The 20406-nt window shown below is 43.2% G+C and overlaps 1 protein-coding gene across 7 annotated transcripts in view; it reads left to right on the top strand.

Moving 5' to 3' along the window:
* NPAS2 (neuronal PAS domain protein 2) overlaps window positions 1-20406 on the top strand; it is a 154053-nt gene that overhangs the window by 68684 nt on the left and 64963 nt on the right. For all 7 annotated transcript variants that reach the window (XM_032351793.1, XM_032351792.1, XM_032351789.1 and 4 more), the window contains one exon: window positions 5196-5249. In XM_032351793.1, the coding sequence (XP_032207684.1) occupies window positions 5196-5249 (54 nt within the window). The remainder of the gene's footprint in view (window positions 1-5195; window positions 5250-20406) is intronic.

Raw genomic sequence — 20406 nt, 5'->3', positions numbered from 1 at the left:
TGGATGCAGGTATGTAGGAACTGTCTGTAATGCCTTTGCATTTTCTGAGAAGGTGAAAGAGTTCTAAAAAACAAAGTTAAGTTTTAAAAATGTTTATCCTGTGTGTCTGTGTGCAACTGAAACCCTGTAGATAGATAAACCTGAATAGATTCTGTAAATATACATATAGGATCATATGAGACATTTGACCAAAATGCCACTGCAGTTCAATAGGGAAAGAAATGTCTTTTCGATAAATGATCCTAGAGTACCTGAATGTCCAGATTGGAGAGGAAAAAATTTTAATTTGTAATGGATTATAAATCTTAATGCAAAAGCTAAAATGATAAAGCTTCTAGAAGAAAACAGGATAATTCTTCATGACACTGAAGTGGCAAAGATTTCTGAGAACACAAAAATCACTGACTATGAAAATAAAAATTTATGAACTGGACTTTATCAAATTTAAAAAGTCACCATCAAGAACATGAAGAGGCCCGCCACAGACTGGGAGAAAATGTTCACAAATTGATATCTAGATCTGGTAGCGTCCTGTATGTGGAAGAGAGAAACTTCTACAGATCGGTACAAGGAAGACAAACAGCCCAATTTTTAAGAAGAAAGAAGAAACAGGCAAGAAAACTTGAAAAGACACCTCGCAGGGTGCCTGGGTGGCTTAGTGGGTTAAAGCCTCTGCCTTCAGCTCAGGTCAAGATCCCAGGGTCCTGGGATTGAGCCCCACATCGGGCTCTCTGCTCAGCAGGGACCCTGCTTCCCTTCCTTTCTCTCTGCCTGCCTCTCTGCCTACTTGTGATCTCTGCCTCTCAAATAAATAAATAAAATCTTAAAAAAAAGAAAAAAAGAAAAAAAAGAAAAGATACCTTGCAAAAGAAGCTTTCTCAGTGGTCAATAAGCACATGAAAAGATACTCATTACCATCAATCTCAAGGGAAATGAAAATTCAAATCCCAGTGAGCTCCCACAACACACCCACTAGAATGACCAAAAGCAAGAAACCATTACCAAGTGTTGGCAAGAATGAGCCACTGGAACTTTTACATGCGCCTGGTGCAAACATAAAATTGTAGGTTCACTTTGGAAAACAGTTGGCACTTTTTAATAAACTAAGCATGCAGCTATGCTATGATACAATAGTTACACTCTGAAATATAAACACCCAAGAGAACAAGCACTTGAGACTGAAGTGTAACTTATACTGGTGATGTTAATTTTGACCCTAGGGCAGGTGGTGTCTGCCAACCTTCTCCACTTACAAAGTTGCCCTTCTCCTTTGTAATTAATAGATATATCGAGGGAGATACTTTAAACTATGCAGATATCCTGTCTTCATAAACTTTTGCGTATTAATTTCAGCATCCATCAATGGAGCTTGCCTGCAACAGTTATTACTACGCAGTACTGGAAGTGATTTTCTGTTTCCTATATTCCTTCAATATTTATGAATTGGAGTTCTTCTGTAAAGGAGATCTGCCCCCCCCCCAGTGCCCCTTTATTTATTTGTTTAAGTATTTGTATCGGTATGGACTCATGAATAGTTTCTTCTTTGGGTTACAATCTATCATTACTGATTTTGTGGCTTAAATAGTTCCAAAGATCTTCTCTGCTAAGCTCTTTTTCCTCAGCCTCTCATCATTATCATGTTATTATTTCTTGAGTGTTTAGTTCCTAGAGGCAGGTGCCTATCCTTCAAATGTGGAGAAATGTAAATGTTTTTGAAAGACTCCAAATAGTTTGTGTTCTAGAAAATCCAAGAAACCCAGAACTGAAAGAGCCTCTTAGGAACGAACATTACTGGCATGCTGGGTATCCTTCCTGTCCCCCTCCAAGCCTCTCCACCCTTCTCTCTGCACCCAGGGTTCTTCCACACTGATGACGTCATGGGCCCCCTGCCTTATCCTTCTGGGTGGTGTACCCAATAGGAGACACCAGCGGGAGATGGAACAGGTGGAGAGGGAGGTGAGGTATTCATTCCCTTGACTTCTCTCTTAATGAAAAGGTTTCTTCAGGCTGGCTGCATCCTTCCACCAAAAGCCCCCTCCCCTATACAACACACTCCTTCCAGGTCTGGGAACCTATTTCCCTCTGGTCCCTTCACCCTGCGAGGTGTTAACAGCTTGTCTGATACCAGTCCTAGATAACCATGCCATCCCTCTTGGTTCCCCTAGACCCTACCCACACCTTTGTAACAAAGTCTCATTTCCTGTTGGGATTTTGACCAATAGATCTCATAAATGTCTAAGGCACTTAGAACATGTGGTTGTCCTGAGTAAAGATTCTGTAGCTTCCCTCCATTGTCCACTCTGGGGGTTGATCACATCAACAGTTATTTTCCCAGACCCAGACAGAATCTTCTCTGCCCTCATTTAAGCTCCTTTTTCTCTTCCTTGGCTGTGTGGCTGTAAAAAAAAAAAAAAAAAATCACTGCTCAAAATCCTCATTGCAAACTATGCAATTGAGAAGAGTGGTTGCTACCTCTTAAACTTCTCAGCTGTTCTTTTAACCAGAGTTCGCAGAAAAAAATTTGTCTTTTGGCGCCCCCTCTCTCCTGTGTCCCTTTGGGCCCTGTCTAGCTCCTCTACATCCTGAAATAAGAGGCTGGCTCAAAAATACAGAGGTGGGGAGTACAGCCGTGTTCACAGAGGCACCACTTGTGATAATCAGAAGGTGGAGGCCGCTCGGTGTGTGTGGATGGATGACTGGGTAAATAAATGTGATAGAAGCACAGTGGACTATTATTCAGCCTTAAAAAGGAAGAAAATCCCCATAGACGCTATGACATGATAAATCTTAAGGACATTATGCTAACATTGAAATAAGCTTGCCACAGAAGGAAAAATACTGAATAACTCCAGTTATAGGAGGGGCGTGGAGTGGTCAGATGCAGAAAGTAGAGTGGTGGCCGCCCGGCCTGGGGGAGGGGGAATGGGGAGTTAGTGATTGAAGGACACAGAGTTGCAGTTTTGCAAGATGAAAGGGTTTCTAGAGCCAGTGGTGATGGTTTCACAACATTGTGAATGCACTTAACCCCTGAACCGTCCTCTTAAAAGTGACACATTTTATGTAATGTGTATTTCACTGAAGTTCCTTTAGTATAAAAAAATAACAACAGAAAACAACCATGGAGGGGCCTCTGGGTGGCTCAGTAGGTTAAACGTCAGCCTTGCCTTTGGGCTCAGGTCATGATCTCAGACTCTTGGAATGAGGCTCCCTGGTCAGCAGAGTGTCTGCCTCTCTCTCTCCCTCTGCCCCTCGCCCACCTCTCATGCTTGCTTTCTCCCCCTCTCTCTCTCTCAATCTCTCTCTCTCTCTCTAATAAAGGGAGGTTATGGGAGACAACAGGCTCAGTAGGCGTGGAGCTCCCATGGCCGGTGCCCCCGGAGAACTTGGCTTACATCACCTCTCTTCACACAGGTGCAGTTGAGCAGAATAGTGTAGACAGGGGTCACATGAGAAGAATCAGGCAAGGAAACGGGAGGGACAAGGAAGAAGTGAAATAGGTGCAGGTCATCAAGGCTTCCTGAATTCAGGAAATGTTTAAGGACCAACAAATATAAAACAGAGAAGATGGGGTTGATAAAGAACAGCTATTAGTCACTTGTAAATTTTCACTAATGACTAAGCAATCCCAGGAATCGTGGTAACCCCATGATTCCAGAACCTCAGGAAATCAGGGTGAAGCCCACATCCCTCCCATGAACATGCTCTGTCCCGGGGGGTAGGGGGGACCCTGGTGAAGGGCTTGGCTTGGCTGGGTCCTCGCTCATGACCTGGAGACATGTGTAGCCGACACTTTCCTGGGAGCATAGACCTGGCACCACGTTTTTCGTGTCTTAAAACTTTGACCAGATTCCATCTGGAAAACATTAAGCACATGCCCGTTTGCAGATGTGGTAACCCCATTTTAATTATGACACAAGCCTCCACTGTTGAATGGTGTGTCTCACAAAGCTATCCTTAAAACATGGTGGCCGTTGAGTGAATGGAGCACGTGTGTAAACAGAGCACAAGCTTTGGAACTGCAAAATTCTCCCTCCTCCTCCAGTTCCCACCCGTCCCAGTGCACCCGGTGCACTGCCAAACCGAAATCACAAAACCAGATTATCTTAGACAAAGATTCATTTGCCCCATTAAAACGTGTCTACCTCTTGAAGTTTCGAGGGTGTTAGTGTATTTGCAAAGTGACGGGTTTTGAGTTCTGAGTTCAGACTGAGAACAGAGGCGTGTGGGCAATGGTGACTCAGCTCTTCCGGGGTCCCCACCCTTATCCCAGTCACTCTGCCTGCTCGGCCACCACAGGCTTCACCTCCATTCCCCTGCAGGCTCTGGCCTCATGGACACCCAGAGAGTGTTTCTGCTCAGAGGGCTGGCTGGAGGAGGCCCACCCCAGACAGGACCCTGGGAAGAGTGTGAATAAAATAAGGAGTCTGAGCCATGGCTCTGAGGCGTAAAGACTCACAGGCCTGCGTGTGGCAGAGGAACCTGGATCTGTAGGGCTTAAGACATCCAGCCAGCTGTCTGGGAGAGTGCAGGCTCTGGGCGGTGAAGTAGCCTCTGATGACTTCGGGCTGCAAGAACATTCCTGGATTGTTACTTAATTTTTTGCATCTGTGCGCCTCGACTGTCTAGGGAAGTATAAATGCCTTAAAGGAAGGATTAGGGCCCTGTTTTTTTCCTGGCTGCATGTAAGAGGGGTTTGTGTATTTGAATGAACAGATCTATAAATGGCATCTGTGCTTTCTTTCCTCTGTCATGGGCACCTTGCAGGTTTAAGATCCGGGATAAATAGATACTTCTTGAGCTGAGTCTAGACAACGGCTGTCAAAGTGTGATTGGGGACCCCTGGGGAGGTCAAAACAACTTTCCTAACAGTAACACATGGTTTGCCTTTTTTACTCTCGTGTATATACAGTGAACATTTCTAGAAGCTCTTTGACTTCTGATAACTGCATGGCTCTGACATTTAACGGACTGAGTGCTTGCATATTTAAAATTTTTCAGTTTGAACCTGCATACACAAGAGCTCTGAGGTGTCCTCAGTCATTGTTCAGAGTGTAGAGGGTTTTGCTGGCACCCAAATTTTGAGAAGCTCTGGGCTCAGACATGTAGGTTAGATAAGAACAAAATGATGACACCCAGATAGACCTGTAAGAAAGGTCTAGAAGCAGAACAATAATCATCTGTTCTTTTTTTTGCAGGAAAAACTGCATAGAAAATCTAATGGATGAAGATGAGAAAGACAGGGCAAAGAGGTAAGAAGGAGTGGGTATCATGCCTCGGCCTGTTCCCTGTGGTCTGCCAGGCTTCAGGTGTTTGTCCTCGCTCAGCATGGATGAGAACACCGGCAAGACAGGCCGCTGGGGGACAGGCTCTTGGTATCCACTGTCCTTGAAATATTGCAGTGCTCTACTTTAAAAAAAAAAAAAAAAAAAAAAAAAAAGGAAAAGAAAAAGACATGTAGACCAGCTCCCTCGATTTTGTTCCTTATCCTGAAGTTCCTCATTGTCTGGGGCTTGCCAAGTGGTTTATATTTTTCACACGTTTGTGTATGAAGCCTTTCAGAAGCCACTGGTTACCGCTTTCCCAGCACAGACACTGCTCGGTAAGGCAGCCTGGCCAGAGCCAGGCATGTCTGGGTTCAAATCCTGGCCCCACTGTGGGAGCTGCCTGGCTTTGGACAATAACAGGGATCGTCCTTCCCACACACTGAGCACGTAGTAATCACCCTCGCGCACTACGTCTTCCATATACCCGGCCCCAGTTTCTTCATCGGCACTTGGAGATCCATCCCATATCTTACGCACTAATGGGGTTGGTCAGAAATCCTAGCTTGGTAGCTGGGGTGTCAGAGCTGTTATAACCATATCCTTGCTTATTCCTACACTGGGTATTTATTGAACTCCTATTGCGTGTGGAGTCATGGAGTTGATAGTTTGAAGACCATCCCTGATTGTTCTGTAAGGAAATAGACCATCAGGCTGCAGGTGACAAGCCTGGCAGTAGAGTGTACTCTCCGGGGAAAGCCTTCACTCAGGCCTGAGGACAAGCCTTCTTCCTCCGGTCTCATCTTGCTACTCCCACCATTGTGTGTGCGTGTGTGTGTGCGTGTGTGTGTGTGTGTGTGTGTGGTGGGTCCTCAGTCCTCTGTGGCAGGCTCTCAGAAAGCTGCAGAGCTGAAATATTTGCCTGCTTCCCTTCACAGAACCGACGGTCTTATTGTCACTTGAATCCTCCAGCTGCAATGGTGGGCCCTCAGAGGTCCCCTAGTTTGGCATCCACCTTCTATGGCACCTGTTGGGGGGAAAGGGTGGCAGGCATGGGAACAGCAAATCCCCGGCCACTCCAGACCTGCCCGCCGTGAATCACAGGGCACAGGGGGAGTCTGCGTTGCTTGTCAATTCCCCATGTATTTCCTTACAGAACAATCAGGGAGCCGCAGAAATGGCCAGAGGTATAGGTGAAACGGGGTGGGCCCAGAGCCGAGATGGTTGGAACTGGAAGGTCAGCACTGGCTGTTCACCATACATTTATCTCTGCCGGTTTGTTCGAAACTTTTCTCAGGGCGCCTGGCTGGTGCACTTGGTAGAGTGTCTGACTCTTGGTTTCGGCTCAGGTCATGATCTTAGGGTCCTGAGTTGGACCCCATGTTAGACTCTGCGCTCAGGGCGGAGTCTGCTTGAGAGTCTGTCTCCCTCTCCCTCTGCCCCTCCCGCTCATGCTCTTTCTCTCTCTAAAATAAATAAAATCTCTTTTTAAAAAAAGGAAAAGAAAATGTTCTCTAACAAAAATCTACATAGACAACAATTCAAGCAACACCTCAGTTTATTCTGAAGTAACACGCCCTCCCTTGGCATGGGGAACAGGGTTCCCCACAGCGGTGCTTCTCAGACCTTAAGCCACAACCTCCAAAGGTCACAGAATCTGTGGGGTCCCAACTAACAAGTGGATGAACAGACCATCCCAGAGCAGATGAGCATGGAATCCCCCTGCCCATCGTCATGGGCAGGCTAGCTCCCAGTTCTTTCCTCCGCATGTTTGGCCTCTCGGTCCCCTCGCAGGTAGCCATGAAGTAGGCTCAGAGGTGGACACCAGCCCTGTCCCAGCTCGTGAATTACGGCACACCCTCCCCTTTCTCAGCTACCGCCTTCTCACCCACAACATCAGGCAGTCATTTCTGCCCTGCCCTCCTCCAGGCTGATTTTGGGAATCAGCCACAAAATACACAGAGAAGCTCTCGAGTGTGTATGCACACACGTGTGCACGTATGTTAATCATCCCATGTATGTGAAAATGCAGGACACTTTCATACATTGTCAGGGTATTCTTGTTAGCATCATGAAAAGCTCAGCAGCGATGGCCGGTGGTCACGGACTGCTTCCTGGATGCCCTAACCCTTTGATGTTAAGTCCTTTTCTGTGCATTCTCTCACAGCATCTCAACATTCCTTTGAGGCGTGTTTTCCTGTTATGCCCATTCTATGGATGAGGGAACTGAGGCTCAGTACCTGCACACATCCAGGACAGTGAGGCTGCTGGCCAGCCCTCACCTCCTCTTGACCTCAGAGGGGGAACAGGTCTAGGATGTTTGGTAATACTCAGATCCATTTGCCAGAACACCAGAAATAACATAGTATCCCTCATAACACTTGGAAAAAACTGGGACAAAAGGACCACAATCCTAAGATTATCTGCATTTCAAAACCTCTACTTCTAGCAGGCTCTGTACCAGCATGAGAGGCCCTTCCCCTTACCCCACCTGGAGTTCTGATAGGAACAGTTTGCACTCACATGATTTTTTTTTTTTTTCATGAGATTAGAAATGCTCAGCTTCAGCTCAAAACCCTCATTGTCTCCAGAAAACACGCGCTCTGTTGGGCAAGTTTTCCAAAGCTTTAGGGGATTCCTGGTTTGTTTGGATTGTTTGATCAAGTATTCTAAACCAGGACACAGTTCCGCTTTCTTCTGTGAATTCCCACGCAAATCCGGGGAGTTTTGAGTGCCCATTGTATGTCAGAACTGATTGCTGTTTTTTTTTGAGAGGAAAAATGCAAAAACACGGGCCTTGAACTCAAAAAAGGGAACAATCTGATGGAGAGACATTTGGAACCCCTGGATAACGAGGCTCCCAGTGGACCATTTTGTGGTCCAGTCGTACACCTGCTTTTCTAATTCTGGTGTGACGTAGTTTTGTGGTGTGTGTGTGTGTGTGTCTGTGTGTGTGAGTGTGGTCATCCAGGAAGCAGTGGGCAGGAAGTGCACAGCTTAAAATGAGACAGGCCTGCCTTTGACTCCTGACACTTTTACTTTCTGTCCTCAGATGAGCTACTACACTTCTCTTCACTGCAGTTTCTTCCTTTGTGAAATGGGGCTGATGATAGTAGCAACCTCTTGGTAGGGTTCCGGCAGGAATTAAAGGAACGCTGGAGAGGACACGGTGCTAATAAGGAACACTAAGGTGTCCAGAGCCCTCACTGTGTGCCTGCAGCATTTTGCAGGCATGAATGACCTCTGTGATCTTCACAGCAACCCCACACCCTCGGTTATTACTGGCCCCATTTTACAGCCGAGAAAGCCAAGGCGTGGGATCACACAGCCAGTCAGCGGCAGGCAGGGATTCAAATTCAGACATTATTCCAAGTCTGGGCTCCTAACAACTTCCCATGACAGTCAGTAAATGGAAGCCTTTGGGGTGACCACATGCGCAAGGGGTAGGGGGCAGAGAGTCCCATAGGAATCCTGGCTTTCCAAAGAAAGCCAGTGTCTGTGACTTGGCAGTATTATAAAGTACGGCTTCCCTCATTTCTTGAGAGAACGGAACACTAACCGGAAACTCGTTCGTGTTGGACTCTTCCTTCTGTCCCATATTAAGTGATTAGTTCATCAGCATTCATTAAAGTGACATCATCTCCTACAAAACTACAAAGTTTTGTTTCCATTACTGCGTATGTTTTTGTCGCAGGAGGGAAGACGTGTGGTGAGATTAGAGCCGTTGCTCCCTTTTATTAATAAGAATGAAGAGTGTCAGGCAGAAGGAGCCAATTCTTGGTGTTCTCATTACAGCGAATGCTGGTTTGCACACACAAGCTGAAGTCAGGCAAGAGGGAGATCCAGGGCGGCAACCGAGAAGCCCATACATGCATGTTCGCAGAAGCCAGCATTGCAGAAGGAAAAGCCTCAGTTGCTGGGAGGCTGCTCATTTCTCCTGGTTTCCCCAGAGGTGATTTATCCATGTGGACCAATGACTGAGACCATTCAGTCACCCTCCGGTCCGTATTTGTTACCTAAGTAATACACTAAACAAGTGGAAGAAAATGAGGAGGCTATGCAACGTTATCCTGCCCTCAGAGGGCTTCGGGTAAGTCAGAGAGGCATTCTGGAAAACAAGCATAAAGGAAGAGATGTATCCTGCAGGGTCTATGTTGAGCAGAGCTGAGGTGATTATCAGAATTCATAAGCTCTGTTTCTCAGCCAAGCGTTCTTGCGTGGAGAAGAATATGGTTAAGAGGAGGAGACTGGCCTCATTTTATTGTTTCATTGCTCTGGATGTAAATTCTGTAGGTCTGAAAGGAAAAGCTGGTCTGGTCCATGAAGGTTGTAGCCCACTTGGAGAACTCCAAGTGGGAGTTCTCCTGATGCCCCTGGGTGCAGGCTCGGTGCAGAATGAAAAGCCTGGCCCTCTTCACGATGGCTTGATGTTTCCAGCTGGAGCTGATCCTGCTAATTTTGCTGGAATTTTCCTTCCTAGGCTCTTGACTGGGGAGTTATGCACATCATCGTAAGTCCCGACACAGGGGGGGAAAATGGCAGGAAGGAATGTTTGAGACTTCCTTTCTGTTTATTTGGTGATTAAGGCAGTAGCAGGCCTTGCAAGAACGTAGATATATCAGGACACACGATTCATTCATATTACCCTGTAATTTCCAGATGAGTGATTCTGTATTCCAAACAAAGGGAAAAAGTAGAACCATACTCGCAAGCAGAATGCTAATTCTGACTGTGGCCCAGTAAACAGCAGAATGGAAAAGGGGCCTCCCTCTGTTTGGGGCTCTTGGTTCCTACCCTGGTGGGGTACTTTGTTCGGCTAAGAAGAATTATCAGAAGGAGAATTGTGTGCCTGGTAGGCTTCGAAACTTGGGAAAGCCCTAGCCTAGGGACACCCAGAACCCTCTGGGAGCATCTGAGGCAAAAAGGAATTCACTAAAAGCCCTTTCGATCATTTCAATAAATTTTAAGTTGAAAAAGGATGGTCTGAAGCCCACCATTTTGAACATGCTCCTTTTCTGCAGGAAAAGCTAAATATTCCTTTGAGAATTTCAGTGACAAGTTCCTAAGGCTTGCTCCCGTGAAATTCTCCCTGTGTGACCGTTAAGTAAGAATCACCAGAAAATTAGGCCAGTTTCCCATTTGGGCCTCGACATTTTCTGATAACTCTGGTTAAGAGTAAAGATGTCCCTGTTACATCTCAGGAGAAAAGAATAGCACCAGCTGAGCCCCACAAACTCTTCACCAATCAAAATATACTCCAGAATTCTCCATGAGATGAGGGCAATACCAGCCTAACCCATCTAGCACCATGTGGGGTGACTTCTATCTTCACACGTCCAGGTGACATTCGCTCCTTGAACAGAGCTCCTGAGCTCAGTGGTGTCCCCAGCCCCCACTGTTTGGGGGTGAAGGAGGCTTCCTGGCTCATGGACATGAGTAGGTGTGTACCTGTTCCAAGGACCCAGGCCTGGGCCCAGGGGAGGTCTGCATTGACCTTAAATGGACCTTGCTTTATGACAGAGTTTCCAAGAATGGTAAACACTAATCTGAAGAAATACCCCCAAGTATGGCCAAGTTTGGGCCATACTGTCTACTTTTTCCTCCCTTTTGGAGAGTGTCAGGGCTCCTTTGCCCATTCAAAATACTAAGATGGCAATTAGCAAATAACCCAAAGTCTGTTCTATTTTAGGTAACTGTGAATTTAAAAAATTATCTAGAAAAAAAAACAAACCTAGATTAGTAACAACAAAATAAACTTCTCTGGCCATAGTCCTTCTTTTTTCTCTAAATAATTCTTCATGATTTTCCATGGAACACCCTTTGCCCAATACTGTCTTTTATCAACTTTATTCCCATTATTGTTGCACATTTTCTTACATATGAACAAACACCAAAACAACATTTGAAAAACAGTGAAATGTTTTAAAAAAGTCAACAAAGCTCATTCATAACCATCGCTACTTAGAGAGAGCCACTGTTAATATTCTGACATATTTCCCATCTAGTTTATCTACAGTGCCCTTCAAATTTTAAGAGGAATCCTCTTCTAAAGTCTTTGTTCATGTGGCTGATCAGACCCTGATTCTTCATAGAAGTTAACCTTTTGTAGATACAACTGTCTTACTGTGGAGAACATTGGATCCTTCCTCAACCACTCCCTGTGTTTCAAGTTCCCCAAAACCTTTTGTGGAGACTTCAAAAGAAGTGTAAGACCCAATCCTGATAAGCCTTCACAGACAGGTTCATTTTGCTCGGTTTATAATTCTCGGGTTTGAAAGACCAAGTCTGCATGCTGATCGGTTTCTGTCTCATCCTATAATGTGAAATTAGCCCAGTTTTGATACTCCAGAATTCCAGGTCTAAAAGGATTCTTGGGCATCACCCAGTCGTTGCCTTAGGCATTAACTCTTCCTGCATATCTGTTGTTGTATAACAAGCCTCTCCAAAATGGAAAGATTAGAGTGACAGCATTCATTTGCCCATGGACCTTCAGCTGGAGTGGGGCCTGGCAGGGAATGCTCTTCCCTGTGGTCTCGGCTAGAACAGCTCAAAGATGCTGGGCTGGAAGGGTGCCCAGGTGGCTTGGTCGGTTGAGCATTCATTCTTGGTTTCTGTTGGGGTTGTAATGGCATGGGTCATGGGATTGAGCCTGCCTCACCCTGTGTGCTCTGCGGGGAGTCTGCTTAAGATTCTTTTCCTCATCTCTGCCCCCCATGCATGCACATATGCACACATCTCTCTATCTCTCTAAGATAAATAAATAAATCTTAAAAAAAAAAAAAAGATGGTAAGCTGCAACCACCCAAAGACATGCTTTCTTCCATAGCTAGTGGTTGATGTAGGCTGTCAGCTGGGACTGTGGCTTTCCACGTGGAAGTGGCTTCCTCACAACAGGTGACTGGGTTCCAGGGCATCATGCATGGGCGAGAAAGCCAGAAGGGAGCTGTGTGTCCTCTTACTACCTGGCCTTGGAAGTCAAGCATTTCCCTTGTGCTGCGTTCTGTTCTCTAGATGCAAGTCACTGAGGTCAGCCAGCCCAACTCAAGGAAGGGGGGTTTAGAACTCATGTTCTGATGGAGAAGGAATTTCAGAAAAATTTTTATAATTCTCTGGTTTAAAATCACCATATCACTGTCCTCACTATTTTATAAAAGGAACCTAAGACCTGTGGAGGTGGGAATGCGTTGCCCACTCTCTCTAGGCTTAAGTGGCAGAACCAGGACAAGAACTCACATTTTCTGGAAATTTGTCTAATGCTCCGTCAGCTAAGCTATACCATCCAGATTCTCTGCTACCCCAACCACTCTTTAACTTCCAATGGTACCTGTAAGTGTGAAACTAATATACCTCATAAATTGCCTTTCGCATTGTCCCCATGGAGACTCTCTGTAGGAAAAAGTCACTCTACATAGAACTGCGTACTTATAGACCTATTGTTATACCTTTTACTCAAAAACCCAGCTGCTCTTGGCAGCACGGGCAACCCACCAGTGCTTCTGTCACCAGTTCTGGCCACTGCCTTCCAACCTTTATTGGGTAGCATTTGATTTTTTCAGCTTTTACTCCATTTGGCCAACCACGTGTGATTCAGAGAAGCACCTTGTTTTTCCCTCATCAGTATGTTCTATCTACTCAGTTAACAGAACTAGACTTGTGGGGGCCAGTTTAAAAAGATGGCATCCTTGGGATTAAATTAAACATCAGGAAGGGCTCCTAGTATGGAAGTGTGTCTCGTGTTACAGATACTGTCTCTCTAGATGCTGGAGAGGCTTGAGCAGAAGATGCCCACCAGCCCAACCTGTCTGCACATGAAGTAAGTTAAAAGGAAGAGTCCGGGGCGCCTGGGTGGCTCAGTGGGTTGAAGCCTCTGCCTTCGGCTCAGGTCATGATCCCAGGACCCTGGGATCGAGCCCCGCATCAGGCTCTCTGCTCTGCGGGGAGCCTGCTTCCTCCTCTCTCTGCCTGCCTCTCTGCACTTGTGATCTCTCTCTCTGTCAAATAAATAAAATCTTAAAAAAAAAAAAAAAAAAAAAAGGAAGAGTCCCCTCGTGATGATAGTAATTTTTTCCTCTTTTCACAGACTTTATCTTTATTCTTGATCTAGTTCACAGATCAGAAGTTCTGATACAATGATTTTTCATTTCTTCCCTTTAGGGAAACCCAGGATTTGGGGTCACATATAAAATGTAACTGCACCACTGTCATGTGCCTTTGTGAATTTAGAGAGAGCCGAGGACACAAACCTATAAGAGCATGTTTACATTCAGCTGTCTGCCCAAACTCCCTATTCTTGCCATGGGGCCTCTCCTAGGAGGATAGGACATGAGCATCTTCCTTCCTGGCCTGTGCCATAAGCGTCTCAAAAGGACCTGCTCCCCACCCAGCTACAGCTATCCTTCTTGAGTGGTTGAGTGTAAAGCCCAGTCTTGCACACTAAATATCCACATCTGTGATCATCCCCTCACCAAGGAGGGGAGAGAAAACTTGAGCATGGTTTATATAGTATGCCTCATGAAATCCCCTGCAACAGAAGGACCTTCAAGGTTCCAACTATCGGAGAAATGAAAGAGGGGTGTGTTTGTGTGTGTACATGTGTGTATATATGTGTGTTCCCCTTCCACAATACCTGACCTTGGAACCATGGTCCTCTCCCACCTTCCTTTCCACAGTGCCTCTCCTTCCTTAAGTCCCCTTGATATACCTTAAGCAAGGTCACCTTGTAAGAATGCAGGCTGCTGTGCTAAATCTCACGTAGCTCCTGAACAGCAGGTACAATAACCCTATGGAATTCCAGAGCTCTGGGAGCCTATACCTCTGTCCCTCACCCCATGTGCCCTAGCTGGGCCAGTGTGGATGCCCAAGTTACCCTCAATGAGTAGGAAGAGCAGTTTGATTGATTTAGTAAACTCCATGTTGATATGCAGTATAGTTTCCTTTTGATACTTTTTTAATGTTAGATCACATCAAAGTGACACACTCATGCCAATGTCCATAACCCAACCACCCTCTCCCTACCCTCCTCCCCCCAGCAACTCTCAGTTTGTTTTGTGAGATTAAGAGTCTCTTATGGTTTGTCTCCCTCCTGACCCCATCTTGTTTCATTTCTTCTTTTCCTACCCCCCGAACTCCCCAAGTTGCTTCTCCACTTCCTCATATCAGAGAGATCATATGATAGTTGTCTTTCTCTGATTGACTTATTTCGCTAAGCATGATACCCTCTAGTTCCATCCACATCGTCGCAAATGGCAAGATTTCATTTTTTTTGATGGCTGCATGGTATTCCATAGTATATATGTACCACATCCATCTGTTGTGCATCCATCTGTTGATGGACAGCTAGGTTCTTTCCATAGTTTGGCTATCGTGGACATTGCTGCTATAAACATTCGGGTGCACATGCCCCTTCGGACCACTACATTTGTATCTTTAGGGTAAATACCCAGTAGTGCAATTGCTGGGTCATAGGGTAGCTCTATTTTCAACTTTTTGAGGAACCTCCATGCTGTTTTCCAGAGTGGTTGCACCAGCTTGCATTCCCACCAACAGTGTAGGAGGGTTCCTCTTTCTCTGCATCCTCACCAGCATCTGTCATTTCCGGACTTGTTAATTTTAGCCATTCTGACTGGTATGAGGTGGTATCTCATTGTGGTTTTGATTTGTATTTCCCTGATGCTGAGTGATGTGGAGCATTTTTTCATGTGTCTGTTGGCCATCTAGATGTCTTCTTTGCAGAAATGTCTGTTCATGTCCTCTGCCCATTTCATGATTGAAATGGATTATTTAAGAACCAGCTTTCTGACTAGAGGAACAAAAAGGGAGCCATGGGAACCAAAAAAATACTGGGCAGAGATCTGAGAAGAAGTAGCTCAGGGAAGTGACCATATAAAGAGGATTATGAGATCTAAGCTCACCACCAAACTGAATATGCATGGGTCTGACCTTAATGTACCATAGCCTTTCAGATCTGAACTGCAGGACAGACCACCACTCAAGATCTAAGACCAGCTACATAGGACAAATCTAAATAACACCATGGATTTCTTATCAGAAACCATGGAAGCCATCTGGTAGTGACACAGTATTTTTTAAAAGTTGAAGGAAAAGAAGGAAAAGAAACATTAGCCCAGATTTCTAGATCCAGTAAAAATATCCATCAGAAATGAAGGTCAGTGAAGACATTTTCAAATGAAAACAAAACAAAACAAAAACAAAAAACAGGGCACCTGGGTGGCTCAGTGGGTTAAGCCTCTGCCTTTGGCTCAGGTCATGGTCTTGGGGTCCTGGGATGGAGTCCTGCATTGGGCACTCTGCACAGCGGGAAGCCTGCTTCCCCCCACTCTCTGCCTGCCTCTCTGCTTACCTGTGATCTCTTGTCTGTCGAATAAATAAAGAAAAAAATTTTAATTAAAAAAAATAACTAGGGCGCCTGGGTGGCTCAGTGGGTTAAGCCGCTGCCTTCGGCTCAGGTCATGATCTCAGGGTCCTGGGATCGAGTCCCGCATCGGGCTCTCTGCTCGGCAGAGAGCCTGCTTCCTTCCCTTCCTCTCTCTCTGCCTGCCTCTCTGCCTACTTGTGATCTCTCGCTGTCAAATAAATAAATAAAATCTTTAAAAAAAAAATAAAAAAAATAACTAAAAGTTTTTTTTTTAATCAGTAGACCTGCTCTGAAAGAATTTCTAAGGAAGTTTTTCTAACAGAAAGGAAATGATACCAGATGGAAGCTTGGGATAAGAGATATAGATGAAGAGTAACAGAAATGGTAGATATCTGGCTACATAGAATAGATAGTCTGACATTTGGGAAAAGTAACATAATCTGACATGATTCAGCATACGTAGATATCGTGCATAAGATAACTACAACATAAAGGGAGGGAGGATATAGGGAACTAAATGGAATAAAGTTTCTACATCCTACTTGAAATGGTAAAATAGTTTAAGTTGGCCCTGAAATGATGTTTTTATATTGTAATCCATAGAGTGATTACTAGACACTATACAAGGAACTGTAGTAAATAAAAACATGGTAGACTAAAATGAAATACTTTTTTAAATTAAATAAAATGAAATAAAGAATCCAAAAGATGGCAAGATAATAAAAATAGAAAACAATAACAAAAAAACAATGAAAGTAAAGCAAAACAGAAAATGGTAAAATGGTACACCTAAATCCAAACATCTAATCCCATGAACTCTATGTGATCTAAACATGCCAACTAAAAGAGAGTGTCAGAGTGAATTTCTTTAATGACTTAACCATATGCTGTTCACAAAGTATTTGCTTAAAATATGATGATATAATAGGCTCAAAGTAAAACTGTGGGAAATGATATACCACACAAACATTAATGAAAAGAAAGCCAGAGTGATTGTATTAATATAAAATATAAAATAAAGTAGATTTCAGAGCAAAAATTTACCAGGAATAAAGAGTGGCATACATAATGATAGTTAGTTTACCAAGAACACATAACAATTCTGAATGTGTATACACCTAACAACAGAGCTCCAAAATGCTTGAAGCACAGCATAAGGAACTGAAATGTGTCTTTAATATGCTTATCAGTAGTAGAATTAGTAGATAGAAATTCAGCAAGGGTTTAGAAGAACTGAAAAACACCATCAACTAATAGGAACTGCTTGACATTTATAGAACACTCCACTAAACAATAGCAGAATACACACTCTTTTCAAGTACACATTGAACACTCACTAAATCCTGTTTCACAAAATAAATGTAAAGAAGTCTAGATGAATGAGATTAAGTACAAACAGAAAGATGGCAAGAACAATATCTCTAAAACTTGGAAATTAACAGTATGGCTTCTAAGTAATTCAAAGGTTAGAGAGGAAATCTCAAGGAATTTTAGAAAATATTTTGAACCGAACAAAAATAAAAATACCACATATTAATACTTGTAGGTTGCAGCTAAAGCAGTGCTTAGAGGAAAATCTATAGCATTAAATGGTTATAGTGGAAAAGAGTAAATGTCTCAAATCAGTAACTATGCTTCTACTTTAAGAAACTATAAACAGCAGAGCAAAATAAATTCAAAACAAAAAGAAGAATGAAAATTATAAGAGCAGAAATCAATAAGATTGAAAAAACAGAAAAATAATAGAGAAAAACCAAAATATGATTTAAAAGAAAACCAATAAGGATGGTAAGTCTTTTGCAAGAATGACCGAAAAGAAAACACAAATTACCAATAACAGAAATAAAAAAGGAGATGTTATTCCACACTCTTCAGACATTAAAGGGGCCATAAGGGAATACTATAAAAAACTGTATACATGTAAAGTTGGCAACTTAGATTAGAGGTAAAACTCCTACAAGGTGAAATGGAAAGCCTAAACTGTCCCAAATAAAGAAATTGAATTTGTAGTTAAAAATCTTCTGAAAAAGAAATCTTGGACCCAAACATTAAAAGAAAAATATCACCAATTTTACACAGTCCTTTCCAGTAAGTTAAGAGGAGGAAATACTTCCTAACTTATTTTCTGAGATTCTCATTACCTGGAGTGGGGCGGTGGGGAGTACAAGAAAAGAAAACTACAGACAAATATCCTCATGAACACAAATGTAAAAATCCTCAACAAAACATTAACAAGTATATGTGTGTAATATATACATATATTATACACATATATTTAAAATACAACATGACCAATTAGAGTTTTATCCAGGGAATGACAGGCTGTTCAGTCATTGTCATCCACCAAGTTATCAGGGTAAAGAAGAAAAACCAAAACCGCAGGATCGTTTTCAATGAAGTAGAAAAAGGTTTTGACAGAATTCAACTTGTATTTTTGTTATAAACTCCCAGAACACTAGGAATAGGAGAGAATTTCCTTAACCTGATAAAGGACATTTACATAAAACCTACAGCTGATATACTTACTGGCAAAAGATTGAATGTGTTCCCCTAGGATGGGGAATAAGACAAAGGTGTCTGCTGTCATCACTCCTGTTCAATGTCATACTGCATGTCTTAGCTAAAGCAATAAGACCATAAAAGAAATCAAAGACACATTGATTGGAAAAAAGGAAATAATGCTTCCCTTATTGACAGATGACATGTTTGTATATAGAACATCCCAAGAGACTTAGCAAAACAAATAAACTCCTGTAACTAATAAGTGAATTTAGCAAGATCACAGGATACAAGGTCAACACACAAATGAATCACCTTTCTGTAGGCCCACAGTGAACTATTAGAAACTGATATTAAGAACACAATGCGGCTTATAACCAATCCAAAAGAATGAAATACTTAGGTATGAATTGAATAAGACATATGTGAGTTACCTATGTGAAAATTTCAAAATGCCCATAGTAGAAATCAGAGAGACCTGAATAAATGGAAAGTTGTCTTTGTGTTTATGGCTGGAAGACTCTACAGAATAAAGATACCAAATTTTCCCAAATTGGTCCATAGATTTAAAGCAATTCCATTCAAAATCCCAACAAAACTCTTTGTAGATATACACAACTAATTGTAAAATGTAATGGAAAGACAGAGAAACTAAAATAGTTTTGAAAAATAATTTTGAAAAAGAGGAACAACTTTATCTGATTGGAGGAATCACATTATCTGATTTTAAGACTTATTATAAAGCTGCAGTAATGGAGACAGCATGGTGTTGGAGGAATCGATCCAAACATAGGTCAATGAGATAGAATAGAGAATCGAGAACCCAGAAACTGACCCACAGAAATATGATAAAGTGATTTTTTACAAAGGTTCAAAGGTAACCCCATGTAGAAATGTATTTTCTTTCATGGAGTTGACAACTGGACAACAACATACAAAACTTCAACCAAAACCTTACATATTATAGGGGCACCTGGGTGGCTCAGTGGGTTAAAACCTCTGCCTTCAGCTCAGGTCATGATCCCAGAGTCCTGGGATCGAGCCCTGCATCAGGCTCTCTGCTCAGTGGGGAGCCTGCTTCCTCCTCTCTCTCTGCCTACTTGTGATCTCTGTCTGTCAAATAAATAAATAAAAATCTTAAAAAAAAATAAAAACCTTACATATTATAAAAATAATGAGCTCCAAGTGGATCGTGACACGTGAACTGTGTAGAGCTCCAGGAGGAGCATCTCTATGGAGATCTCTATAGTCTCTACAGGAGCCTGCGGCTGGGCAGAGGGTGCCCAGACCTGACATCAAAACACAATCCACAAAAGAAATAAATTGTGAAATTGAACTTCATCAAAATGAGAAACTTTGACTCTGTGAAAGACACCATTAAGGGAATAAAAAGGCGAGCTGTGAGAAACTAGTGACAAATCGTATGTCGGACAAAAGACTGGCGTCAGAATATGTAAAGGACGCCCAGCCCTCAACAGTAAGGAGATAAAAAGCCCAATTTAGAAATGGGCAAAAGACCTGAGCAGATGCTTCACCAAAGAAGATATACAGATGGCCAAAAAAAAGAGAACATCATTAGCCATTAGATAAATGCAAATTTAAGCCCCAGTGAGATAATACTGCATATCTTTTAGATTAGCTAAATTACAAGTACTGACAATACTAACTCCCCTTGAGGACGTAGAACATCTGGATCCCTCCTACGTGGCTGGTGAGGAGGTAGTAAACCCACTGCGGGAAACAACTTGGAAGCTTCTTATGAAATTAGATGTACATTTTCCATAGGACCCAGATTACTCTTCAGAGAGCTGAAAACTTGTGTCCACACCCCCCCCCAAAAAAACCTGTACACAAATGTATACAGCAGCTCTAGTCATAACCACCAAAAAAATGGGAAACAACCTGAATTTCCTTCACAGATAAATGGATAGACCAGCTGTGGGACATCCATATGATAGAAAACTGGTGTTCAGCACTAAGAAGGGGCAAGGTGCTGATAGGCATAGTAATCTGAATGAATCCCAAAGACATTTCTGTGGATATAAGAAGCCAGGCTCAGGGATTATGTGCTATATGGTTGTATTTCTATGACATTCCACAAGAGAGAGCATGGTGATGGAGAACAGGACAGGGGTTGCCTGGGGTTACAGATGTGGAGAGAATGAAGGAGCTTTAGAGGGAACTCTTCTGTCTCTTGGCTGTGATGCTGGTTACACGAATTTACACATGTGTGAAAATTTATAGAACTGTGCACAAAAGAAAAGGTTAAGT

This window comes from Mustela erminea, chromosome 7 (genome assembly GCF_009829155.1).
Source record: "Mustela erminea isolate mMusErm1 chromosome 7, mMusErm1.Pri, whole genome shotgun sequence".
NCBI lineage: Eukaryota > Metazoa > Chordata > Mammalia > Carnivora > Mustelidae > Mustela > Mustela erminea.
Note: the sequence above shows the minus strand (reverse complement) of the source record. Positions and strands in the feature narration are given on the sequence as shown.